Source organism: Thalassophryne amazonica, chromosome 13, assembly GCF_902500255.1.
Source record: "Thalassophryne amazonica chromosome 13, fThaAma1.1, whole genome shotgun sequence".
NCBI classification, from domain to species: Eukaryota; Metazoa; Chordata; class Actinopteri; order Batrachoidiformes; family Batrachoididae; genus Thalassophryne; species Thalassophryne amazonica.
Genome location: NC_047115.1, coordinates 13308979 through 13331358, shown reverse-complemented (window position 1 = coordinate 13331358; position 22380 = coordinate 13308979). Strand labels below are relative to the sequence as shown.

The following is a 22380-nucleotide window of genomic DNA, read 5'->3' as shown; positions in this document are numbered from 1 at the left end:
AAACCTTGAATGCACAGTGTGTGATGGCCAGAGACTCGACCTTCTGAGCAGACGTGTGAGATCGGCGTCGGGAGAACCATCTCACCATTACGGACGCAGAGATCGCTCCAGGTTTGACGCCACAGTCTGTGAAGGAGGATTGGGTGAGGTCTCACGCTCTTCAGCACACTTCCTGAGGTAATTTGGTTTTGGTGACTTTTGTGAAGCAATGACAGTGGATTTGGTGTCCCTCACACCTTGTTGTATTGAGCTGTCACGTTATGCTAATTATCTAATCAGCTTCTGCTGCAGTGGAGATTTGAACTGAGTTGTTCCGTGCCTGCAGGGTGAGAAGCTGATGTATAGATTTAAGCCAGGAAGTGTTTGCTGATTGCGTGCACCTTTGAGTTGTGTCTCTCTGTGTGGAGTTGGACTCACCTCCATGTTTTTTTTCTTCACAGACTTGGTTTGTCGCGACCACCTGGGGGGTATCGGCGGGGTCCCTGGGTCCGAACTGCTGTGGCTCCGGACCGTTTGCGCTGTTGAGAGCGCGCCGTGTTTCCACCTCACCAGACTGCGGACTTTTTAGTTGTTTAGCACTTCACTCACTGTTATGTTTATTAAATTCTGTTACCTTTTGAACCGTGCTCTGCTTATTTTATGCTGGGTCCTTTCAAACGCTGGGTCGGTGCTCCGACCGCGTCCGAAACATAACAGTGAAGCTGTTAAAAGTTTGTTTTGGATGAAAAAGTAATCAATTCAAAAACTACTTTGAAACTGTATTATATTGTAATTGAGTAGCAGAGTAGTAAGAAACTTCTCAAGAAGACACTGACGTGTTCAGTCAAACAATCAAGTGGCTTTAACTTACCCAGTATGGTGAGTATACAGAGCAGAATGGCGATCAGGGCATGAACACTGACTCCCATCCTCCGAGCACCTGTTTTGCACTGTGTAGGAATGCGCCTGCCATCGCACCGACAAGCCTGCAACAGGTACACAACTAATCAGTCTGCTAATCAATGCATCAGAAATCACTTGAAAACAGAAATCAATTGCTGCCCCGCTGACCAAAAGTACAGGTCAAAATGACAGAGAGAGGAGCTTGTTCTTGGTTGTGTGCCACTAACTCCTGGTGGGTTGATGCCTTCATTCCACCTTAATCTCCATCCTCATGTGGATCAGATGTGGCTGAATGGTGTTACTTAGGCGTGGAGCTGACCCTGCCACCAATCACTTTTATTCATTCATTTTCTAAACTAGTTAGTTTTGTTAAGGGTCACGGGATGGACCAGATCAGATTCAAACCTTGGACCGTCTTGCTTTCAGGCAACAGTGTTAATCACTAAAGCAACTGCATTACATGTTTGTAGTCTTGTTTAAATTTTGCCTGAGTCTTCCTGTGGGAAGGGTTAGAGTACAGTTTGGGTAAGGTAACCCCTAATCCCAGAAAATTCCTCTGAGATCCTCCAAACTGGTCCGTAACATAACGACCTGTATAGCATTTCCCATCACACTGTGTATTCCTGTCAAAAACAACCTTTGCATGACGTTTCTTCCAAATTGTTTCATTCATGTTTAACATCATTTTGTGTAAATACTGTCAAACACTTCATGACATTCGAGCTCACACACACACAGACACACAGACCTTGACTGTCAGACGCGTTACACTGTTCTGACTGGGTCGACCACCGTCGTCGATGAACACCTCAAGATTATAATCACTGGATTCGTCGAGGCTGAACGGGCCTTGGACCACTTTGAGGTCTGCTGTGTTGTCTGGAAGAAGGAAACGAGTAAAAACACACAATGAGTGTCTAAAACATAAGCTTCCTGAATAATATTTTCTCTTCAATTCTCCTCTCTGATGTCAATCTAATGGTGACTTACCCTGAGTCCATAAAGAGGAAGCACTCTTTAGTAAAAGTGTTTTAAAGAGGAATAGTTTGCACCAAATGTCATACTTAGTTATCACGTTACAGGATACCGTCATAGAATCCAACAAATTTGTTTGACTGTTACTTTGGAGACTGAGTATTCAACACAGTCCAAACTTCTATATTAATCCTATTGGCTCAACCAATAATTTGCATCACTTTTTAACCCTATCTAGATGGGGGGTTTAAAGTGCCCTCTGCAAATTTCACATAGGATAATTCCTTAATAACTTATGCTAGGACTACGAAACTTGGTGACTTTTCCTAAAATTTAGTTGGCTACAATTTGGTACCAAAACCTTAAGTCTAGCATCTTTGCCGTTTCCATGGCAACAGTTTCCTGACAGGTATGTTTGACCCAAAATCACTGATCTAAGTTTCATCAATGGACTTTCCATATTTTCTACTTAACATATAGTTATTCAAATATATAACTTTGTATAAGGTTATCCTATAATGACCATTTTAGTCAATATAATAGTATATGTGATGTCATTATGACAACTTAATTAGCAATAATAACACCAATATATTTGTCGTAATTATGTTTGTACATCATGTGCTGCAAATTTGGTAGTAATATATCATGTCATTAAGGACTTATAGTTTACTGTCATGTTATGAGAATTTGAAGCCACGTCACCATATCTATGACATCATTTTGATATTTTTTGTAGTTGCCATTTGCAGCAGAAATCTTTGTGAACATTTAAGTGCTCTAAGGCAGATAATCAGCAGAACTGAGATGCATAACCTAAATTTGTAGGAAAATATTTGTAGGAAAATACATGATGACATCAAATTAGCCGGTCTGCTCTGCGTCAGCCTGATCCCGTCAGATCTTAGAAGCTAAACCGTGCAGCATCTGGTTAGTACTTGGATGGGAGACCTCTTTGGAACACCAGTGACTTTGTGTGTTTCTCCAGGTAAAACTGGAGTTGCATCAGGAAGGGCATCCCAAGTAAAACTTGTGCCAAATACCAGTAAATGTCAATATCTGGCTGTATCCACTGTGGCGACCCTGAACAAACAACGAGAGCAGCTGAATGGACAACAACAATAATACTATACCATTCACCAGTTCACCCCAGGAATCCCAAAAAGCCTTATCTAGATAGGATTAACAAACATTTGTCACCACTTTTGCTAGTTTTCCTCCATAACTCAGTGATAACTGAACAACATTCAGTCATAGATAGTCCAAACTATACCTTTTTGTAATCCCTAATCCCTCCTCACTCAGGTGGAAGAGTAACAGGAAGACAGAGGATGGGAAGGAGAGGAACAGTAGTAGCCAGTAAACTAATACTGATCAGTATGTCTGGTATTAATATTGTGTATCTATATTTGCAAATTGCTTTTCTTTTATTACTTTCACTTTTGATACTCTGTGTGCTTCTTACCCTGTGTGCTGCTATACAATGCTGCTGGAACCTCTATTTCCCTGAGGGAGTCTTCCCAAAGGATCAATAAGTTCTATCTAATGTAATCTATCTATAACCAGACAAATAATATGATGTACCTTTCAATATGACTAGAGTCATTTTAAATATTGACCCTTACTTGGCTACAGTTGCCATCCTGGGATGAACACCACATGCATTTTTGTGTAGGCCATGGTATGCTGTTGTTTAGTCTCCTTAAGTGGTACCAATTTGAGCAAAATTGGCTTCTGTCTATTTAAGAAGCACTGGACTTTGTCAGTAAATTGTATTTGAACACACTGCCAGTCCTGTTTCAGTGTAACGGCCAAATCTGTTTATGCTGATGGATCCAAAACCTAGTCATCCCAAACAAGAACCAAAGAAACAGACAAGAGAAAAGAGAAACACAGCGGAATGGAAAAGTGTTTGAACCAAGCGACTTCCTCGCCTTCAGGGCTGACCAATAATAAAGTCGTTAGTCAGATCTGCTGCGTGTTTCCTGCTGAGACGGTGGAGAGAACCTTCCTCAATCTTCAACAACTGGAGGAATTTAAGCAAACACAATGGCAGGAAAGACCTTCGTGACCTCAAAAAAAAAAATACACACCTCAATGAAACAGCCAAAGAAACTGACTCCAGGTGAAGTTTGATTTAAATTAAGCGTCAGCAAGCTGAGGGGGAACGTGACAGAATGCAAAAGCAAAACTCTGGTAAAGTTGTTTAGTTACAGTTTGATTCAAGTCTGAAGCCTGGGAGTGATAAACGCCACTCAGGTCTCGATTCTTTGAAGGGTGTAAGACGCTACGCTTGCACAGCACGCAAAGCTGCCGCTGACGTTTAAAACTCGCCTGCTGTGAACTTCAAATGGCAATTTTTTTGTGGATAAGACTCAACAAACACTTTATTATCAAAAACGGTGACAAATGGTGCTTTCAAAGCTGTCAGAGGATCTTTGTTTAGGCCGTGCAGAGAATCAGTGAGCAATTTACACAGTTCCCACCTGCATGTAATTAACTGTGATGTCAGCGTCATCACCACAACAACTGGGGTTATTTTTTTAAATTCATCTGTCCATGAAGACTTTTCATAAACCATAAATGATACAGATGTACACGTTAGTCCTTGACCGTACATTCTGCAAAATTTGCACGTGGCTGCACTAAATAAAGCCAAAAAAGTAAGACCTCGACATGTTTTTCTGCTTCCTCTGAGGTGGAAGTCAAATTTCAGAAAACCAGAACTCACACGCTCAAATAAAAGCACAGCGCTTGATTTCCTTCCACAAGGTCAGCACTTGACCTTTGACCTGAACCTTAAATCTGTGTATCATGATCATAGCTCTGGCTATAGTGCTGAAATAAACCAACAAACAAAAAACTGCATGCACATATGCATGTATACAACTTTTTTAATAGTGTTGTGTCAAAGGTCATGATCGAAAAAAAAAACCCTGAATTAGCAGCACAGAAAATACATATCTGACATTTAACCTTTGAATGTTCATTGTCTGTATGTTTGCAATAATCAAGGATTTCAATTGGGTTAAAATATATAAATAAATGAAAAATATATCACAAATTCCACCCTATATTTTCTTTTATGCAGTATTTTCTGTGCTGTCAAAGGTCAGGGTCAAATTTTAGACATCTTCCTACCAGTAATACCATTACTGCATAGGTCCATAAAAAGCAAAAATGTATGTCATCTTGAGTTCCTGGCATGAAAATTTGTATTTGAAATGTGACTTTAAATCTTCTCTTTGATCTATAAATGTGCAATTTTCATTTCTTCAAAATAATTTGGGTTTGGACTGAGACAGGCAGCCTAATCAAAAAATACAAAATCTGCACAAATATCAATCTATCATCATATCTCAAACTAAATGAGATTGTAACACTGAACCAAAAACATCTAGAGTATGATAATATACAGTACTGTGCAAACGTTTTAGGCATCCCTGAGTTATACTAAAAGCAGCGTTTGATGCATCCACCCCAATTTTTTAATGGTATATCAACACAAAATGAGTTCCAACAAAAGTAAATATGTGAGATATATTTTCCATAACAATAATAATTTCTTTGTAAGTGTCCTGGCCAGTAGAATACCACAAAAACACAGTTGCAAACTAAAGCCTCGCACTCGTAGAGCACAAACCTCAGCCAACATTAGTTTCCAATTCCACAAAAATTTTACCTTGGAAAAAATTTTCAAGGTCAAAGTCCTGTTAGAAGTGAAACTGGATGTGATCAAATGCCAGGAGTATGTATATAGTTCATGGATTTGAATCAAAGTTTTTTGAGGTGTTGTCAGGATTTTTTTTTTCTCAACTTTTTCAGTTTCTGAATTTTTTTTTTGGTAATTTTCACAGAACATTGGTTATCTCTGCTATGCACAATTTATCATTGTATTTTGGCACTTGTTTTCTGACTGATAACTGAAGACAAACAGACATAAAATTGGAACCTCCATCCAATTTTGCTGGTGTAGGCAAATCAATAACAGAAAAATGAGAGTGGCTGAGGCACCTTTGATTGAAATTGAAATTCCTCACGTCATTTATTTTTGAATTGTCATAATTTTTAATGTTGTTATGATGCATTAAATACACCTAAAACCTTTGCACAGTACTGCATATTTGACATTTGACCTCAAATTACACCTTGACATATTATATTTCCCTGCTGTGTTCTAGCTTAAATTCAAATTCTAAATCACTGACATGAGAATAATTTTATTACTTGCTCATATGTTTATACAACAGGCAGAAATGACATCACAGTGTTGTCCTTCGTCTGAACTTGACTTTAACAATTATTTAGCTGATTTTCTTCATATTTAGTGTGATGTTTGTATTAAGAACATCATAATATCATCAGTATATAACTAAAAGCTCACATTTTTCATGCATTTTTCAACCTGTGATGTTGACATTTTGTAGCCCGTCCTGGCGGTGTGAATGGTAAATGATAAACGGACTGCATTTATATAGCTCTTTTCCATCTACATCAGACGCTCAAAGTGCTTTACAATAATGCCTCACATTCACCCCGATGTCAGGGTGCTGCCATACAAGGCGCTCACTACAAGACTATGACCCTAACTATGAGTTGATGGGAAGCTAACAACACCTCTGCACACTGGATCGCTCTCTTGCATCTGATCAATTCCACAGCACTGTGTGACTTACACTCTGGTTTAAAGGTGACACTCTGATTGGTTGATTTAACGGTGCACCCATAAAACACGCTTGGATAATCTAATGCATTAATCCAACCCCTTTGCTTCCGGAGCACCGGTTTACACTCATATTCCCCACAGCTGAAATAGCACTCAAAAAAGCCCCAAACAGGTTTCAACATCACGTTCGATCATCAAGATAGGGCCCTTTGACATTCTACAGTATAACTGGTTAGTTGAAGTGGTCAGTGAGGCAGATAAATCTGATCTGATTTATCTTGTCTCATCTTGTTGCTGAAAAGACAAACTGTATCCAGCGTGGGTCACCATAACCAACTGAATAAACTATGAAAAAGTGCTTCTTGCCGTTCTTTAACTCATCCCCCACCTCGGTTCCATCTCCTGCGTCTGTCTCTGGATTTCCATCTCCCCCGTCACGTCGCCGTGCACTGACACTAAATGTTGAACATGTACATGTTTGTGTCTCAGTAGTGGATGAATATTTTAAAAGCTTTCACTTTGCAGATCTTGTTGTGCGAGAGGATCGTGAGCACTGTGTGGATTTGTGTGTTAAGTGGTATGAGGTGCTGCCAGGTGATTTGAGGAGATTCATCCTGACAACCGGCACTTATCAAATGACGGCTTTACCGCCTTATTTGTCCGCTCCTGTCCTCCCATCTCCTCTTTGTCTTTTCATCTTTGTTTTCATTCTGTATCATTTGAAATTTTTGTATTTCTGTGCAGTCATTGTTGTTATTTGTCTGCATTTTCACCTGCGTCCACTTGTTTTGTTATCACAAAAAAAGGTAAAATGGTTTCGGACAATCTACACAAAAACTTATTGACTGGTTCAAATCAGGATGTTGACTTGACCCAGATCAGGATCTGAGTCTGTCGCTGTGAGAGATCAACTGTGAATTTAAAGATGAATCAGGAACACAGACCTTCAATAGATTTGTTTACGCAAAACCCAAGCTTTGTTTGACCTCAAGGTCTGTAACTCACAAAAAATTCATGGTAGCACCTACAAAAAGCAATGCACATAAATGCACACATATCACTAAACTGGCAGACTGTGATGACATCATCCCAAAAAAAGATGGCCAATATTGTGTCCAAAAAACAAACACAAATTACACAAAAAAAATTGTCTTATTATTATTTCATATCTAATACTGTGCATCTTTCTGAATGTGAAAAGTGAAATGCTCCTTATACATGTACAGGTGAATTCATAGGAATACACACAAAATATTGCCATTTACATTTTGTGCAAAACAAGTCAGGAGAATATATGTTGCTTATAGCAGCAGCAGAGCTGCACTGTGCAAATGTCATTATGATTTTACAACTGGCGCAATTTTAATTTTCATGCCCAGCGCTCACTTTGCAAATTTTCTTGCACTCATGGATGTGTTTTATTTATTATTATTATTTTTATTTTATTTATTTTTTTTACAGTGAACCAAGAAGCCTAGATGGCTTCAAATGGTGAGAATATTAGTTGGGTAGATAGATGTCTACAGGTGAATAGATTTTGTCAGAGGTCAAAGATCAAGATCAAGGAAAAAAATTGTCTGAAAAACTGTTTTTTTGTTTTGTTTTGTTTTTTGTAAATCTCAACAACCAAGAAGACTAGGTGGATCAAACATGGTGAGAATATGACTTGGATAGATGTTTTACAGGTGATTAGGTTTTGGAGTAGTTTGGTCAAAGGTCAAAGATCAAGATGAAGGAAAAAAAATGGTCTGAAAAACAGTTGTTTTGTTTTGTTTTTTGTAAATCTCAACAACCAAGAAGACTAGGTGGATCAAACATGGTGAGAATATTACTTGGATAGATGTTTACAGGTGATTAGGTTTTGGAGTAGTTTGGTCAAAGGTCAAAGATCAAGATGAAGGAAAAAAATGGTCTGAAAAGCAGTTGTTTTGTTGTTTTGTTTTGTCTTTTGGTAAATCTCAACAACCAAGAAGACTAGGTGGACCAAACGTGGTGACACTATTACTTGTCCAGATATCTTGAGGTGATTCAGTTTTGGAGTAGCTTGGTCAAGCGACAAGGTTCAAGTTCAAGGAAAACATGATCCATAAAACCATCTTTTTTTTAAATCTCTCAACTATCAAGAAGTCTAGATGGATTTAATTTGGTGGGAATATTGCTTGGATAGATATCTCAAGATGACTAAATTTTGGAGTAGTTTGGTCAAAGGTCACAGGTTAAGAAACACATGGCTTGAACAACACCATTTTTGTATTTTTCTACAACCAAGAAGCCCAGATGGATGATCTAAAGCAAACATTGATCAGGAAAAAGTATTTGAGATTGACTGATATGAATGACTACAAAATGAAGTCAGACAGAAGTCACACGATGAAATCATACATCGTTAAAAACACCATTACCGACACACGTACATTTACAACTCCACTTCCAATGAAGTTGGGATGTTGTGTAAAATGTAAATAAAAACAGAATACAATGATTTGCAAATCCTCTTCAACCTATATTCAATTGAATACACCACAAAGACAAGATATTTAATGTTCAACTGATAAACTTTATTGTTTTTGTGCAAATATTTGCTCATTTTGAAATGGATGCCTGCAACACGTTTCAAAAAAGTTGGGACAGTGGTATGTTTACCAGTGTGTTACATCACCTTTCCTTCTCACAACACTCAATAAGCATTTGGGAACTGAGGACACTAATTGTGAGTGTCATGATTGGGTATAAAAGGAGCATCTCCAAAAGGTTCAGCTGTTCATTCACAAGCAACGATGGGGCGAGGATCACCACTTTGTGAACAACTGTGTGAAAAAATAGTCCAACAGTTTAAGAACAACGTTTCTCAACGTTCAATTGCAAGGAATTTAGGGATTCCATCATCTACAGTCCATAATATAATCAGAAGATACAGAGAATCTGGAGAACTTTATACATGTGTCCCAGCTTTTTTGAAACATGTTGCAGGCATCCATTTCAAAATGAGCAAATATTTGCACAAAAACAATAAAGTTTATCAGTTTGAACATTAACTATCTTGTCTTTGTGATGTATTCAATTGAATATAGGTTGAAGAGGATTTGCAAATCATTGTATTCTGTTTTTATTTACATTTTACACAACATCCCAACTTCAATGGAATTGGGGTTGTAGTCAGTAAAATAGTATTGGGGTTGTATATCTCGTCGGTATCAGACCTCTGATGTCTTTCATGTAGTCTTTTCTCTTTTGTTAATTTTTTGTCTTGCCCTTCTTTTGTTTGTCCTGATTATCATCCTGTATTCTTTTTCCATTTCTTTTCTTCCTCCCCTCCCTTTCTCTCACTACCTTTTACCTCCTTATATTCATTTTCTCTCCTCGCCGTCTGTAATCTCCACAATCATCATGAATCCTTTACTTTGGTCTTTTCTCCTACGCTATCTTCCTCTTTTTCCCCTCTTCCCTCACCTTTTTTGTTCCTCCCTTTTCAAACCTATTGTCCATCTTCCTTCTGTCCTCATTATCCTTTCCATTCACTTTGCCCTCATTGTTCATCCATTACTTTATTCATTCCTTCTCTTGTATTGCATCACTCTTTTGTCCTGACCTGCCTCCTTTTCTTCCACCTCTTCCTCATTTATCATTCCTTTTGCTGTCCTCCTTCCTTCTCCTTTTTGTCGAACACGTCAACTTCTCCCAGCGCTGGGGAACAGAAAATGCGTGAAGCGAGTTCATGCCGTTTGTTCTGCCTTATCTTTCCTTTAAGTGTGGTTCAAGTTTCACAATAGTGCACTTCTCTTCAATCTTTCATCTGACCACCTAAAGCTTTTTCATCTTTGGAGACTTTTAATATTTGACCAGAACAGTTGGTAACAATTTTCCTCCGGCTTTCGTCTGTTATGATGGTATGTGATGATCAGAACTGTTACACCTGTTCCACTTTTGGCACTAAGTCGAAAACCCAAATAGACTTCAGAGAGCTGATGCAACAAACTCTGTGACATGTGAATTCCAGAAAATCTTTTGTGTTTCACGTCACAGTCGGTTAGTTTCAGCCGGCGTGTTTGTCTCTGGGAGTTTAAAAAAATGACAAAGCGTCTTCTAAAAGTAGGTGTTGTTTTTAATTCGGAATGACAGTATAATTTTCCATCTGTGTGCAATAAATGATGGAGTGATCTTAACCGCAAAAACAACAGAATACAACACTGAGATAATTCTTTTAACAACTGCATGACATTTAATACCATTAATTTGAGTTAAAGTATCTCAGTGGTATTTTTGTACAGTACATACAGGATCCAGTTACTAACAAATGCTAACCGACACCATGAGGCATTTGGGGATTAACGGAATTGAATTTGGGGAATTGAACTGACAATTCTCTGGACACAAGCCCACCACTTCAATGTCTAGACCAGGGATCTCCAACCCTACGCCTGGAGAGCTCTCATCCATCATATTTTCTAACTTTTCCCTGCTCCAGCCCGTGTTAATGAACTCATTCAGGTGTGTTCACCAGGAGCTGACTGGTTCACTTTGTTGGACGGTACACTTTGTGGAAGTAAGTCCTGCATAGGGTCTGTTGTGCTTTTACTACCTGCCTGAACCCCACCCGGTAGTCTTATGTGGTGAATGAACTCAACAACTGACAGGAGACGGACTTCAATAAAACAGAAGTTGTATTGAGATAGTGCAGCAGATAACTGAAACAATCGTGCAAATGGTGATACAAGCACCAAAGTTGCCACAAATACCGCTTAGACATCCTTTTGAAAAAAACTGACTGGCCACTTGAATTTTCAATAGGCGACCAGGTCAGGATCAATTGAAGAATTACACAGGGCTCAAAATTAAAAATGCTCAAATCATTTTTGAAAACTATACCACATTATTTGTCTGATCGTAAAGATTCCAAAAAGGTATAATTTGGACTATCTATGACTGAATGATCAGGAGTTATGGGGTAAAAACAGCAAAAATGGTGACAAAGGTCAGTTTCAGTTTGTACAGGGGTCAAAAGTTAAAGTTCCTTCAATTCTGGTAAATAGTGATGCAAATTATTGGTTGAGCTAATAGGATTAATAAATGGAATAATTTTAATTGTGTTGAATGTTTGGTCTCCAAAGTAAAGGTCAAACAAGGTCAATGTCCATTGGATTCTATGACATGTCAATCAATCAATTCAATCAATTTTATTTATATAGCGCCAAATCACAACAAACAATTGCCCCAAGGCGCTTTATATTGTAAGGCAAGGCCATACAATAATTACGTAAAAACGTGCAGAGACCAACTGTTACTTCTCTGGTTTGGAAAGAGGAGTGAAGTCCGTCACTCTTCTATGTCCAAAACCCAGCTCCCAGCTGACTGAAGATAACTGGTACTCCTGCAAAGGTTTTCAAAAGACAATGATACGTGCGTTCAGCACAGACACGGCTGAGAGTTTTACCTGAGTGGTAAACTGATATCTCGGCAGAGATGTGGTGTTTCCTCCAGTCTTATATGGGATGGGATGGTGATGAGATGATTTCTGACAGCTGGTAGTCCTGGCTCCTAGGTGGTGACTGCGCCCTCTGGTGCCTGAAACCCGACAACAGGCAGGGCGCCCTCTGGTGTTGGCCAGCAGTACCTCCTCTTCGGGCGGCCCACATAACAGGGTCCCCCCCCCCAACGGGCGCCTCCTGGCGCCTGACCCGGCTTGTCGGGGTGTCGCTGGTAGAACTCGGCCAGGAGGGCCGGGTCCAGGATGAAGCTCCTCTTCACCCAGGAGCGTTCTTCATGTCCATAACCCTCCCAGTCCACCAGATATTGGAGACCCCGACCCCTCCGGCGAACATCCAGGAGCCTGCGGACAGTCCACGCAGGCTCGCCGTCGATGATGCGGGCAGGAGGCGGCACAGGTCCGGGGGTGCAAAGGTCCGAGGTGTGGTATGGTTTGATCTTGGAGACATGAAAAACAGGATGGATCCGCAGTGAAGCCGGGAGTTCGGCTGGACTGATGATTTTGGTGATCCGAAATGGTCCGATATATCTGTCCATCAGCTTTTGCGACTCCGTGTTGAGAGGAATGTTCTTTGTTGACAGCCAGACCTCCTGCCCGGGCTGATATTCCGGGGCCGGGTCACGTCGGCGGTCTGCATGGCTCTTCGCCCTCGTCCGGGCTTTCAGCATGGCAGAGCGGGCTGTACACCACACCCGACGGCACCTCCTGAGGTGGGCCTGGACCGAGGGAACCCCGACCTCTCCCTCCACCGCCGGAAACAATGGGGGCTGGTACCCCAAACACGCCTCAAACGGGGAGAGGCCAGTTGCTGAGGAAACTTGACTGTTATGAGCGTACTCGATCCAGGCCAGATGTTGACTCCAGGCCGTTGGGTGCGCGGAGGTCATACACCGCAGGGCCTGTTCCAGCTCTTGATTAGCCCGCTCTGCTTGTCTGTTGGTCTGTGGGTGGTACCCGGACGAAAGGCTCACGGTGACCCCCAGTTCCTTGCAGAAACTCCACCAGACTTGCGAGGAGAACTGGAGACCACGATCCCAGACGATGTTCGTAGGGATACCATGGAGACGTATGACGTGGTGGACCAGGAGGTCTGCAGTCTCCTGGGCTGACGGGAGCTTCGGGAGGGCCACGAAGTGGGCCGCCTTGGAGAACCGGTCCACTATCGTCAGGATAGTTGTCATACCCTGGGACGCAGGGAGACCCGTGACGAAGTCCAGGCCGATATGGGACCAGGGGCGATGAGGCACAGGCAGTGGCTGGAGGAGTCCCTTCTCCGGTTGATGGACTGCCTTGCCCCTGGCACAGGTGGTACAGGCCCGGACATACTCCCGGACATCGGCTTCCAAAGACGCCCACCAGAACCGCTGCTGAACGACTGCCACGATCCTCCGCACCCCTGGATGGCAGGTGAGCCTGGAACCGTGGCAGAAGTCCAAAACTGCAGTCCTAGCGTCTGGTGGGACGTACAAACAGTTAGGTGGTCCACCGCCGGGGTCCGGGTGACGTGTCAGGGCCTCCCTGACGATGTTCTCCACGTCCCACGTCAGTGTGGCAATGATAGTGAACTCCGGGATGATGTTTTCTGGTGGATCCGACAGCTCCGCTCTGACTTCCTCTTCATGCACCCGGGACAGTGCGTCCGACCGCTGGTTCTTAGTCCCGGGGCGATAGGTGATCCTAAAGTCAAAATGGCCAAAAAAAAAAGAGACCAACGGGCTTGCCTGGGGTTCAGGCGCTTAGCGGTCTGGATATACTCCAGGTTCCGATGGTCGGTGAAGACCGTGAATGGAACCACAGCTCCCTCCAACAAGTGTCTCCACTCCTCCAGGGCCTCCTTCACCGCCAGGAGCTCCCGATTGCCGACGTCATAATTCCACTCTGCTGGGTCACCTGCGGGAGAAATAGGCACAGGGGTGGAGTACTTTATTGGACTCCCCGCTCTGGGACAGCACAGCTCCTATCCCTGAGTCAGAGGCATCTACTTCCACAACAAACTGGCGGCTAGGATCAGGCTGCACCAGAACTGGCGCAATAGAGAACCGGCGTTTCAACTCCCTAAACACGGCTTCGCACCGATCCGACCAGGTGAAGGGAACTTTTGGGGAGGTCAGGGCTGTAAGGGGACCAACAACCTGACTATAGCCCTTGATAAACCTCCGATAGAAATTAGCGAAGCCGAGGAACTGTTGCAGCTTCCTACGGCTTGCCGGTTGGGGCCAATCTCTCACCGCCGCTACCTTGGCCGGATCAGGGGCGACGGAGTTGGAGGAGATTATGAACCCCAGGAAGGACAAAGAAGTATGGTGGAACTCGCACTTCTCGCCCTTCACAAACAGCCGGTTCTCCAACAACCGCTGCAGGACCTGACGTACATGCCTAACATGGGTCTCAGAATCCGGGGAGAAGATGAGGATATCGTCTAGGTATACGAAGATGAACCAATGCAGGAAGTCCCGCAAGACGTCATTTACTAATGCTTGGAACGTCGCGGGGGCATTAGTGAGGCCGAACTGCATGACCAGGTACTCAAAGTGACCTAACGGGGTGTTAAATGCCGTCTTCCATTCATCTCCCTTCTGGATCCGAACCAGGTGATACGCATTCCTAAGATCCAATTTAGTGAATATTTGGGCTCCATGCAGGGGCGTGAACACTGAATCCAACAGGGGCAACGGGTATCGGTTGCGAACCGTGATCTCGTTCAGCTCTCTTATCAATGCATGGACGGAGTCCGCCATCCTTCTTGCCCACAAAAAAGAAACCAGCACCTAACTGGGAGGACGAGTTCCGGATCAACCCGGCAGCTAAAGAGTCCCGGATGTAGGTCTCCATTGATTCTCGCTCGGGGCGTGAGAGGTTGTACAGTTTACTGGACGGATACTCAGCACCCGGGATTAAATCAATGGCACAATCATACGGTCGATGCGGGGGTAGAGTGAGTGCCAGATCTTTGCTGAAAACGTCAGCAAGATCATGGTACTCAACAGGCACCGTCGTGAGATTGGGGGGGACTCGAACCTCCTCTTTAGCAGTCACACCGAGTGGAACCGAGGATCGTAAACACTCCCGGTGGCAGGTTTCGCTCCATTGAGCCACAACCCCAGACGGCCAATCGATCCGGGGATTGTGCTTACTAATCCATGGATAGCCCAAAATTACTCTGGAGGTAGAAGGTGTCACAAAAAACACAATCTCCTCCCTGTGATTCCCAGACACAATCAGTGTTAAGGGCTGTGTCTGGTGTGTGATTAAAGGAAGAAGGGTGCCATCTAGTGCCCGTACCCTCACTGGTGAAGGAAGAGCCACTAGTGGGAGCCCTACTTCTCTAGCCCATCTGCTATCAAGCAGATTCCCTTCCGACCCCATGTCAATCAGTGCTGGGGCTTGAAGGGTTAAATCACCACAGAGGATCACAACTGGGATTTACGTGCAGTACCCACGTGTGTGTTATGGCCCACCCTTAGCCCAGTTTCTAAGGGTGAGCGTTGGTGTTTGACCGCTTGGGCATTGTTTCTTTCTGCAGATGCTCGTTAGAGCTGCAGAAAAAGCACTCTCCTCGGGCCAGCCTCCTCTGTCTGTTTTCTAATTTTATTTTGGCCCTGCTCGTGTCCATAGCTTCGTCAGCAGGGGGAGCTGTTGTCACATGGAGCATTCGGGCTCTGGAGCGTGGGGAAGGCGGGGCTGCTTCGGAACGGGAAGGGAGAGGGGTGGCGCATGCCCGGCCACGTCCTTTGTCTCACTCCCGTCGACGTTCTTCCAATCGGTTGTCTAACTGTATAAACAGATCAATAAGCCCATCTAAATCCCGCGGCTCATCCTTAGCCACCAGATGCTCCTTCAGGACTGACGACAGTCCGTTTACGAAGGCGGCGCGGAGTGCAGCTGTATTCCAGCCGGACCTCGCAGCCGCTATGCGGAAGTCGACCGCATACTCAGCTGCACTCCGACGCCCCTGTCTCATTGACAGCAGCGTCGTAGAAGCAGTCTCGCCTCTGTTTGGGTGATCAAAGACTGTCCTGAACTCCTTCACAAACCCAGTATAAGAGGTAAGGAGCCGTGAATTCTGCTCCCAGAGCGCCATAGCCCAGGCGCGTGCCTCGCCTCGAAGCAAATTAATTACATAAGCCACCCTGCTGGCGTCTGACTCGTACATCACGGGACGCTGTGAAAAGACGAGCGAACACTGCATTAAAAAGTCCGCGCACGTCTCCACACAATCCCCGTACGGCTCTGGGGGACTTATGTATGCTTCAGGGGATGGTGGGTGGGGTCGTTGAATGACCAGTGGAATGTCTATATTCTACACCAGGTCAGCAGGAGGAGGAGCTGCAGCAGCGCCCTGAGCGCGCGCGTCCACCTGCATGGTGAGAGCCTCCATTCTACAATTGAGGATGACGTTCTGCTCGGTCATTAGATCCAACCGAGCAGTAAAGGCGGTGAAGATTTGCTGCAACTCACCAATCATGCCTCCTGCAGACGCCTGTGCACCCTGCTCTTCCATTGGCTGTTCAACTGGTGGTTGACGCCCCTCGGGATCCATGACGTTGGCCGAGATATCCTGTTGGGGAAGTGTAATGACACGGACCCACAACAGGAGGCGCAAATGAACGGTCAATGGGTAGTCAAATAAATACAATTTATTGTGGCAAATGTGCACAACAGGTCGAATACTATTTTTAGACAGTCAATTACAAAAGTCAACAGGTGACGTGTGGGCAGGTCCGAGGGTAGGAGACGCCTATCCAGAGAAGAGCCGGGGCCCACAAGGTTCCTGAGTGGTAAACTGATATCTCGGCAGAGATGTGGTGTCTCCTCCAGTCTTATATGGGATGGGATGGTGATGAGATCATTTCTGACAGCTGGTAGTCCTGGCTCCTGGGTGGTGACTGTGCCCTCTGGTGCCTGAAACCCGACAACAGGCAGGGCGCCCTCTGGCGTTGGCCAGCAGTACCTCCTCTTCGGCGGCCCACATAACAATAACTCCTGATCATTCAGTCATAGATAGTCCAAACTATACTTTTTGGAATCTTTACGATCAGACAAATAATGTGGTGTAGTTTTCAAATGATCCTGGCCGCCTATTGAAAAGTCAAATGACCAGTTGGTTTTTTCAGAAGAGCAATGTCTAAGGAGTATTTGTGCCAACTTGTATCACCATTTGCACGATTTTGCTCTAATTATTCTCTTAGTTGCTGCACTAAGAGATGCCTGCACTGAGAAAAGTGTCCATTGGTGCCAGGGCTTATCCCTGTATACTATAGTGGATAGGACTAGACATTGCAAATGAAATGTCCCGTTCAAGGGCACAAACAAGTCATGCAACCTGTGATCAAACCCAGATCTACATAGTACAACAACACTGCTCCTGACTGCAAGTCGTTGTAACACCAACATGCTCATGAGTGCACATAAGAGTCCAAGTAGACTTGCATTTCAACAAATGTGGGTACTAGCCATGAAAATGACAACGCATACACTCTATAAAAAGAACCTGCTCTCTGAACGAGAAAAATTGATTTACCAATTTGCATAGGTTTTTATTTATTCATTTATTTCAACTGTTATTTCAATTTTCAACTGAGTTAATACCACAGGACATATTTAGTTAAGTTGAAATAACTTTAAAAAAAAGCATGCAAAAATCACTTTTTCTCATTGAGACAGCGGCTCATTTTTTAGCGTGTAGGTTGGAAACTAGCAATGAGCTGTCAACCCTGCACTTTGCATTGCTTTGCACGGGGTTGAATATAGGGATCTTGACAGAACCCCTGGATCCATATCTGGATCATCACCAAAGGATCATATAGTAACATGAATTTGAGTAATCCTACTGTTGGCAAACAGAGGAAAGACCCTGTTTGGGTCTTTCCTCTGGGAGGTGATGGTCTAGTGGTTAAGTGTTGGGGTTGAGACCAGAGGATCCTCGGTTCAAAACCCAGCCTGATCGGAAAATCAAGGACCTTTAGGCAATGTCCTTAATCCCCAAGTTGTGCAGTGAGCACTTTGCATGGCAGCACCCTGGCAGCGGTGTGTGAGTGTGTATAGGAGAATGTAAGGCATAATTGTAAAGCGCTTTGAGCATCTGATACAGATGGAAAAGCGCTATATAAATGTAGTCCATTTACCATTAAGTTTGATGCAGACAGAAGACAATTTATTATACATCATGAGATACTGAGTGAATCATCTTGGTGCAGACTGTGGCTGCAAAAAGCTGCACATTGGTATAGCAGGTGGATTGGATGTGTTTTTGAATAGAGATGCAATCATTTGAAAGTCCACGCAGTTTGCAGATGACGCACTGGCGCGTGTTCATTATTTTCACTATTTGCTGTTGTGCTTTCCAGACAGCACTTACTGTCCCAGACAGGCTCTCTAAATCCCTGTCTGGCAGCCAGAACCAAGACACGCTTTGTCAAGTTAAAATAATTTTAACTTCCAGCAACAAAGCCCAATGCTGCAAATGGAGTTTCTCCTGTTGCATAGCAACAAGTGGCGAGGGCCGGAGCATCCTCTGAGCACCGTTTAGAGCTACAAGCAAATGGAAGAGGAAAAAGTGGAACTGTGCACATAAATACTCACTGCCGTAGTCTTTGAGGGTGAAGTTGGTGCTGAATTTGGTCAGACTGAAGGTGAAGGAAGGCTGCTGCTCGTCTTTATCGAAGGCTTGCAACGTCCCTATGACCTACAGGAAAACAAGGTCAAATGAATCCATCCAAGATGAACTATCATCTTCCCAGGAAAGCCAGTATCAAAGTCTACCATGGATGTTAATGAAATTCTCCACCCGAAGGGGGCCGCGACAAATAAATGCCACTGCAATGTTGTGTGATAAATATTATACAAAAATACAGTGTTGTGTTAACATACTTATTGTGTGACTAAACATTTACTGTACTGATATATTTTAACACGACCTGTTAAATACTGAAAAATATATATTTTCACTATCTATAAGCACTCTATAAATCCAAGTTATTATTATTATTATTTTCTATAAACTATAAATAATTCTCTAATAATCTTCTATACATAATTTACCATTGTTATTGTTTTCCCATCAGGGGCATGTCCAGACTCATCTGACTGGGCTGGATGTGTGTGTGTGTGGGGGGGGGGGGGGGGGGGTACCGGGAATTTGGTATGATCTTGATACCAAGTAAATACAGGCCCAGTATCACTGATACCGATACCGATACTTTTTCATATTTAAGCTTCATAGATCCAAAGGATCCAAAAGCCCTAGGATAGAATTTCACCAAACATTGTACATGACAACAAAATACTTTATTATCACAATCAACATTTTTGTTTAAAAAATATCACTCAATACAACTTAAAACAAAATCTCCTGAGGTAGAGGGCTGACAAACCACAATACAAGGGTGCTCTGCTCCGTGTTGTGTGACACAGCACAGCGCTGCTCTTACAAACAGAGAGTAGACTTTGATGAATCTGTGTGCGCAGCAGTCAGTGCTTGCGGGAGAAAAAAAAAGGTTTGAGTATCGATCTTTTTACATGAGGATCATTTAATATCAATACCAGTGTTGGTATCAATATTATCGATATTAGGATCGATCCGCCCACCTCTAGTCTGAAGTACTTGCATGCCAAATTAGCATTAGCATGATTAAAAACAAAATATAACATCCAGGTTGAAGACTGACATTTTTGCCTGTCCAGTGGTGAGAAAAAGTGGAACGTTGGTCCTACTTGGGTGTTTTAACTTGCTTTGCATTGTGTAGCTGTTTTGCCCATTATGGTTTTTGTTTTCTAAGTCAATACTGAACCTGTTAAAACTGTTTTTATTCTGACTGAAAAGTGAAACCCAGTAACATGTAACAGCAGAGCCCCGGTTGAAAAAATACTTGAATTTCTCTTTAAGTGGCCAAATACGAGAAACCAAAACCAATTGAAAGTCTGTGGATTTTGTCTTGTTCTTTCATCACAATAAGTAACAGGAAGGTGTGTCCCTGGGACCTGGGAATGATTTTTTTTTTATTGAAATCCATCATACGTATCAAATCAAATTTGCCCTTATTGGCTGTTATGACTCCCAGCTGCCAATAAATAAATAAATGTTTTTTCCAACTTTTTGCAGTTGAGTTCAACAATCCATCAGGGCGGTGCAGAATTTGAGAGATGTGAGGCAGACGAGGGAGGTGAGCACACAGGCCTTTAAAAATATGGTATTATCAGGTGGGAATGTCTGCTGATGTTCAAATCAAATGACATTTAAAAAAAAAAAAATCGCTTCACTTAGAAACATGTCAAGTCAGAAAAAGAAGTTTTGACTTCCTCTTCACTCCATCTGTAATAAAAACAGGAACGGTTCTTGTGACGATGTCGGACTGGGTTAAAATATTCTGTCACTAATATCTATCTATATATATATATATATACGAGGTCTGTTAGAAAAGTAACGGACCTTTTTATTTTATGCAAAAAATATATGGATTTGATAAATATGTTTTTATGTCAGCCAAGCTTGAATCTTCGTGCACATGCGTGAGTTTTTTCACGCCTGTCGGTTGCGTCATTCGCCTGTGGGCAGGATTGAGTGAGCACTGGTCCACCCCTCTCATCGTTTTTTCATTGCGAGGAAATGGCGGAATGATTTGGGCTTTGCTCCATCAGAATTTGTTCAGAAACTGTTAGAGACAGGCAGCTGGAAACCATTCGGAAAATTCATTTGGCTTTCGGTGAAAATTTTTTGGGCTTCACAGATTAAGGAGTGTTACTACCGCTTTAAGGACGGCCCACAATGGCGCACGGCGCACCATGCTCTGAGCGGTGATCGACAGGCAGAAACGACCATTTCATTTCTAAACGGATGGCTGTATGGCTCCAGGACCATCATGTGCAATTTCTCTGGTTATCACAAGAGCTGGACATCAGCCATTTTCCGGCAGATTTCACTTTTAACAAGAGATTTTGTCATGGAAAGCCGCGCGGAGGCTTCGCGCATCATGACGGATTCGCTGATGGAGCGAGACAAAGAACGCCTCCGTTTTGGAGTGTCATAGAACAAGTTGGGGCATGCCTATCTCGGCTTTCAGTGGCTTACCAGTCGAGTGAGTATAAGAGAAATTGTGGAGAGCTGGACATGTCCCAACTTGTCCTCTAATACTCCGAAACGGAGGTGTTCTTTGTCTCGCTTGGCTGACGTAAAAACATATGAATCAAATCCATATATTTTTTGCATAAAATAAAAAGGTCCGTTACTTTTCTAACAGACCTCATATATATATATATATATATTATATATATATATTATATATATATATATATATATTACACACACACACACACACATACATATGTGTGTGTGTGTGTTTCTGCACAAACATCACTGACATCATTTTATAAATGTTTAATTTAAATAATTGTATTTACTGCAGTATTATTGCTCATGAATAGAGCACAAAATAATACTATTCATTTTTTTTTATGACTTAGAAATGACTTGGTATTAATTATATTTATACCAGTGTAAACTGCAGCAGGATTCAGAGTTAATTATGTTATAATTTTCAGATTTAAGAGCGGAATTTAAATTGGAAACCCCACAAAAAAACAACAACAACAACAAAACAGAATCGTAAAGACCCTGAAGACCACATGGCTCCTAAAGTCAGGGAACAAATATTGACTGGATAAAGTTCAGTTAAACACATCTTCATTTTTAGTTTTGGGTGTTGTCTTCTTTAACAAGCTTTGATGAGAGTCAAAAAACTTTCCTCTTAACCGTGTCCATGCAGTCTGCATGGTTTAGAGATGGATAAGAGGGGTGGGGCTTTTATTTTGTAGAAGTGGATGTAACGTCGATGACATCTGAACAAATCAATGGGTTCCAGATGATTCTGTGTTGATCTTGAGCCTCGAAAGACGTAACAAAAATAACAGACGAGTTTCTGGACGTTTACCTCTTGGTTCCTGGCACGCCACACCCACACAGATGTTTTCAATGATGTCATCCGACTGGAGCTCCTCCCAGGAATGTGTGGGCTGCACATCATTTCATTCCACCTTTTAGTCACTTTTATCAGCTCCACCACAGATGTTACATGAATATTTCCACACGTCAGCTGGATTATTTGAGGCTTTTAATCTTTGGTAAATATATTATTTGTTATATCGTGAAGTGTTGCGTTGTGGCCGGACGGCTCTGTGTAAAGAGCTTCCAGCATTCATCCAACTCCAGCAGTCAGAAGAAATGAGAACACGTGTTACCTATAAGTGCAAACCGCTGCCAAGACCGTAAAAACACGCCATCAGTCTTCATTAAACAGGGTTCCACTCAAGGTTAGACTCAACAATTTCACCGAGCGTTATGAAAACCAACACCTTGTCTCACAAATACAAATTAATT

General features: G+C 42.7%; 1 protein-coding gene across 2 annotated transcripts in view; it reads right to left on the bottom strand.

Moving 5' to 3' along the window:
- cdh5 (cadherin 5) overlaps positions 1-22380 on the bottom strand; it is a 106435-nt gene that overhangs the window by 17324 nt on the left and 66731 nt on the right. For both annotated transcript variants that reach the window (XM_034184754.1, XM_034184755.1), the window contains 3 exons: positions 18591-18693; positions 1631-1761; positions 851-965 (listed from right to left, as the gene is read on the bottom strand). In XM_034184754.1, coding sequence (XP_034040645.1) covers positions 851-965; positions 1631-1761; positions 18591-18693 — 349 coding nt within the window. The remainder of the gene's footprint in view (positions 1-850; positions 966-1630; positions 1762-18590; positions 18694-22380) is intronic.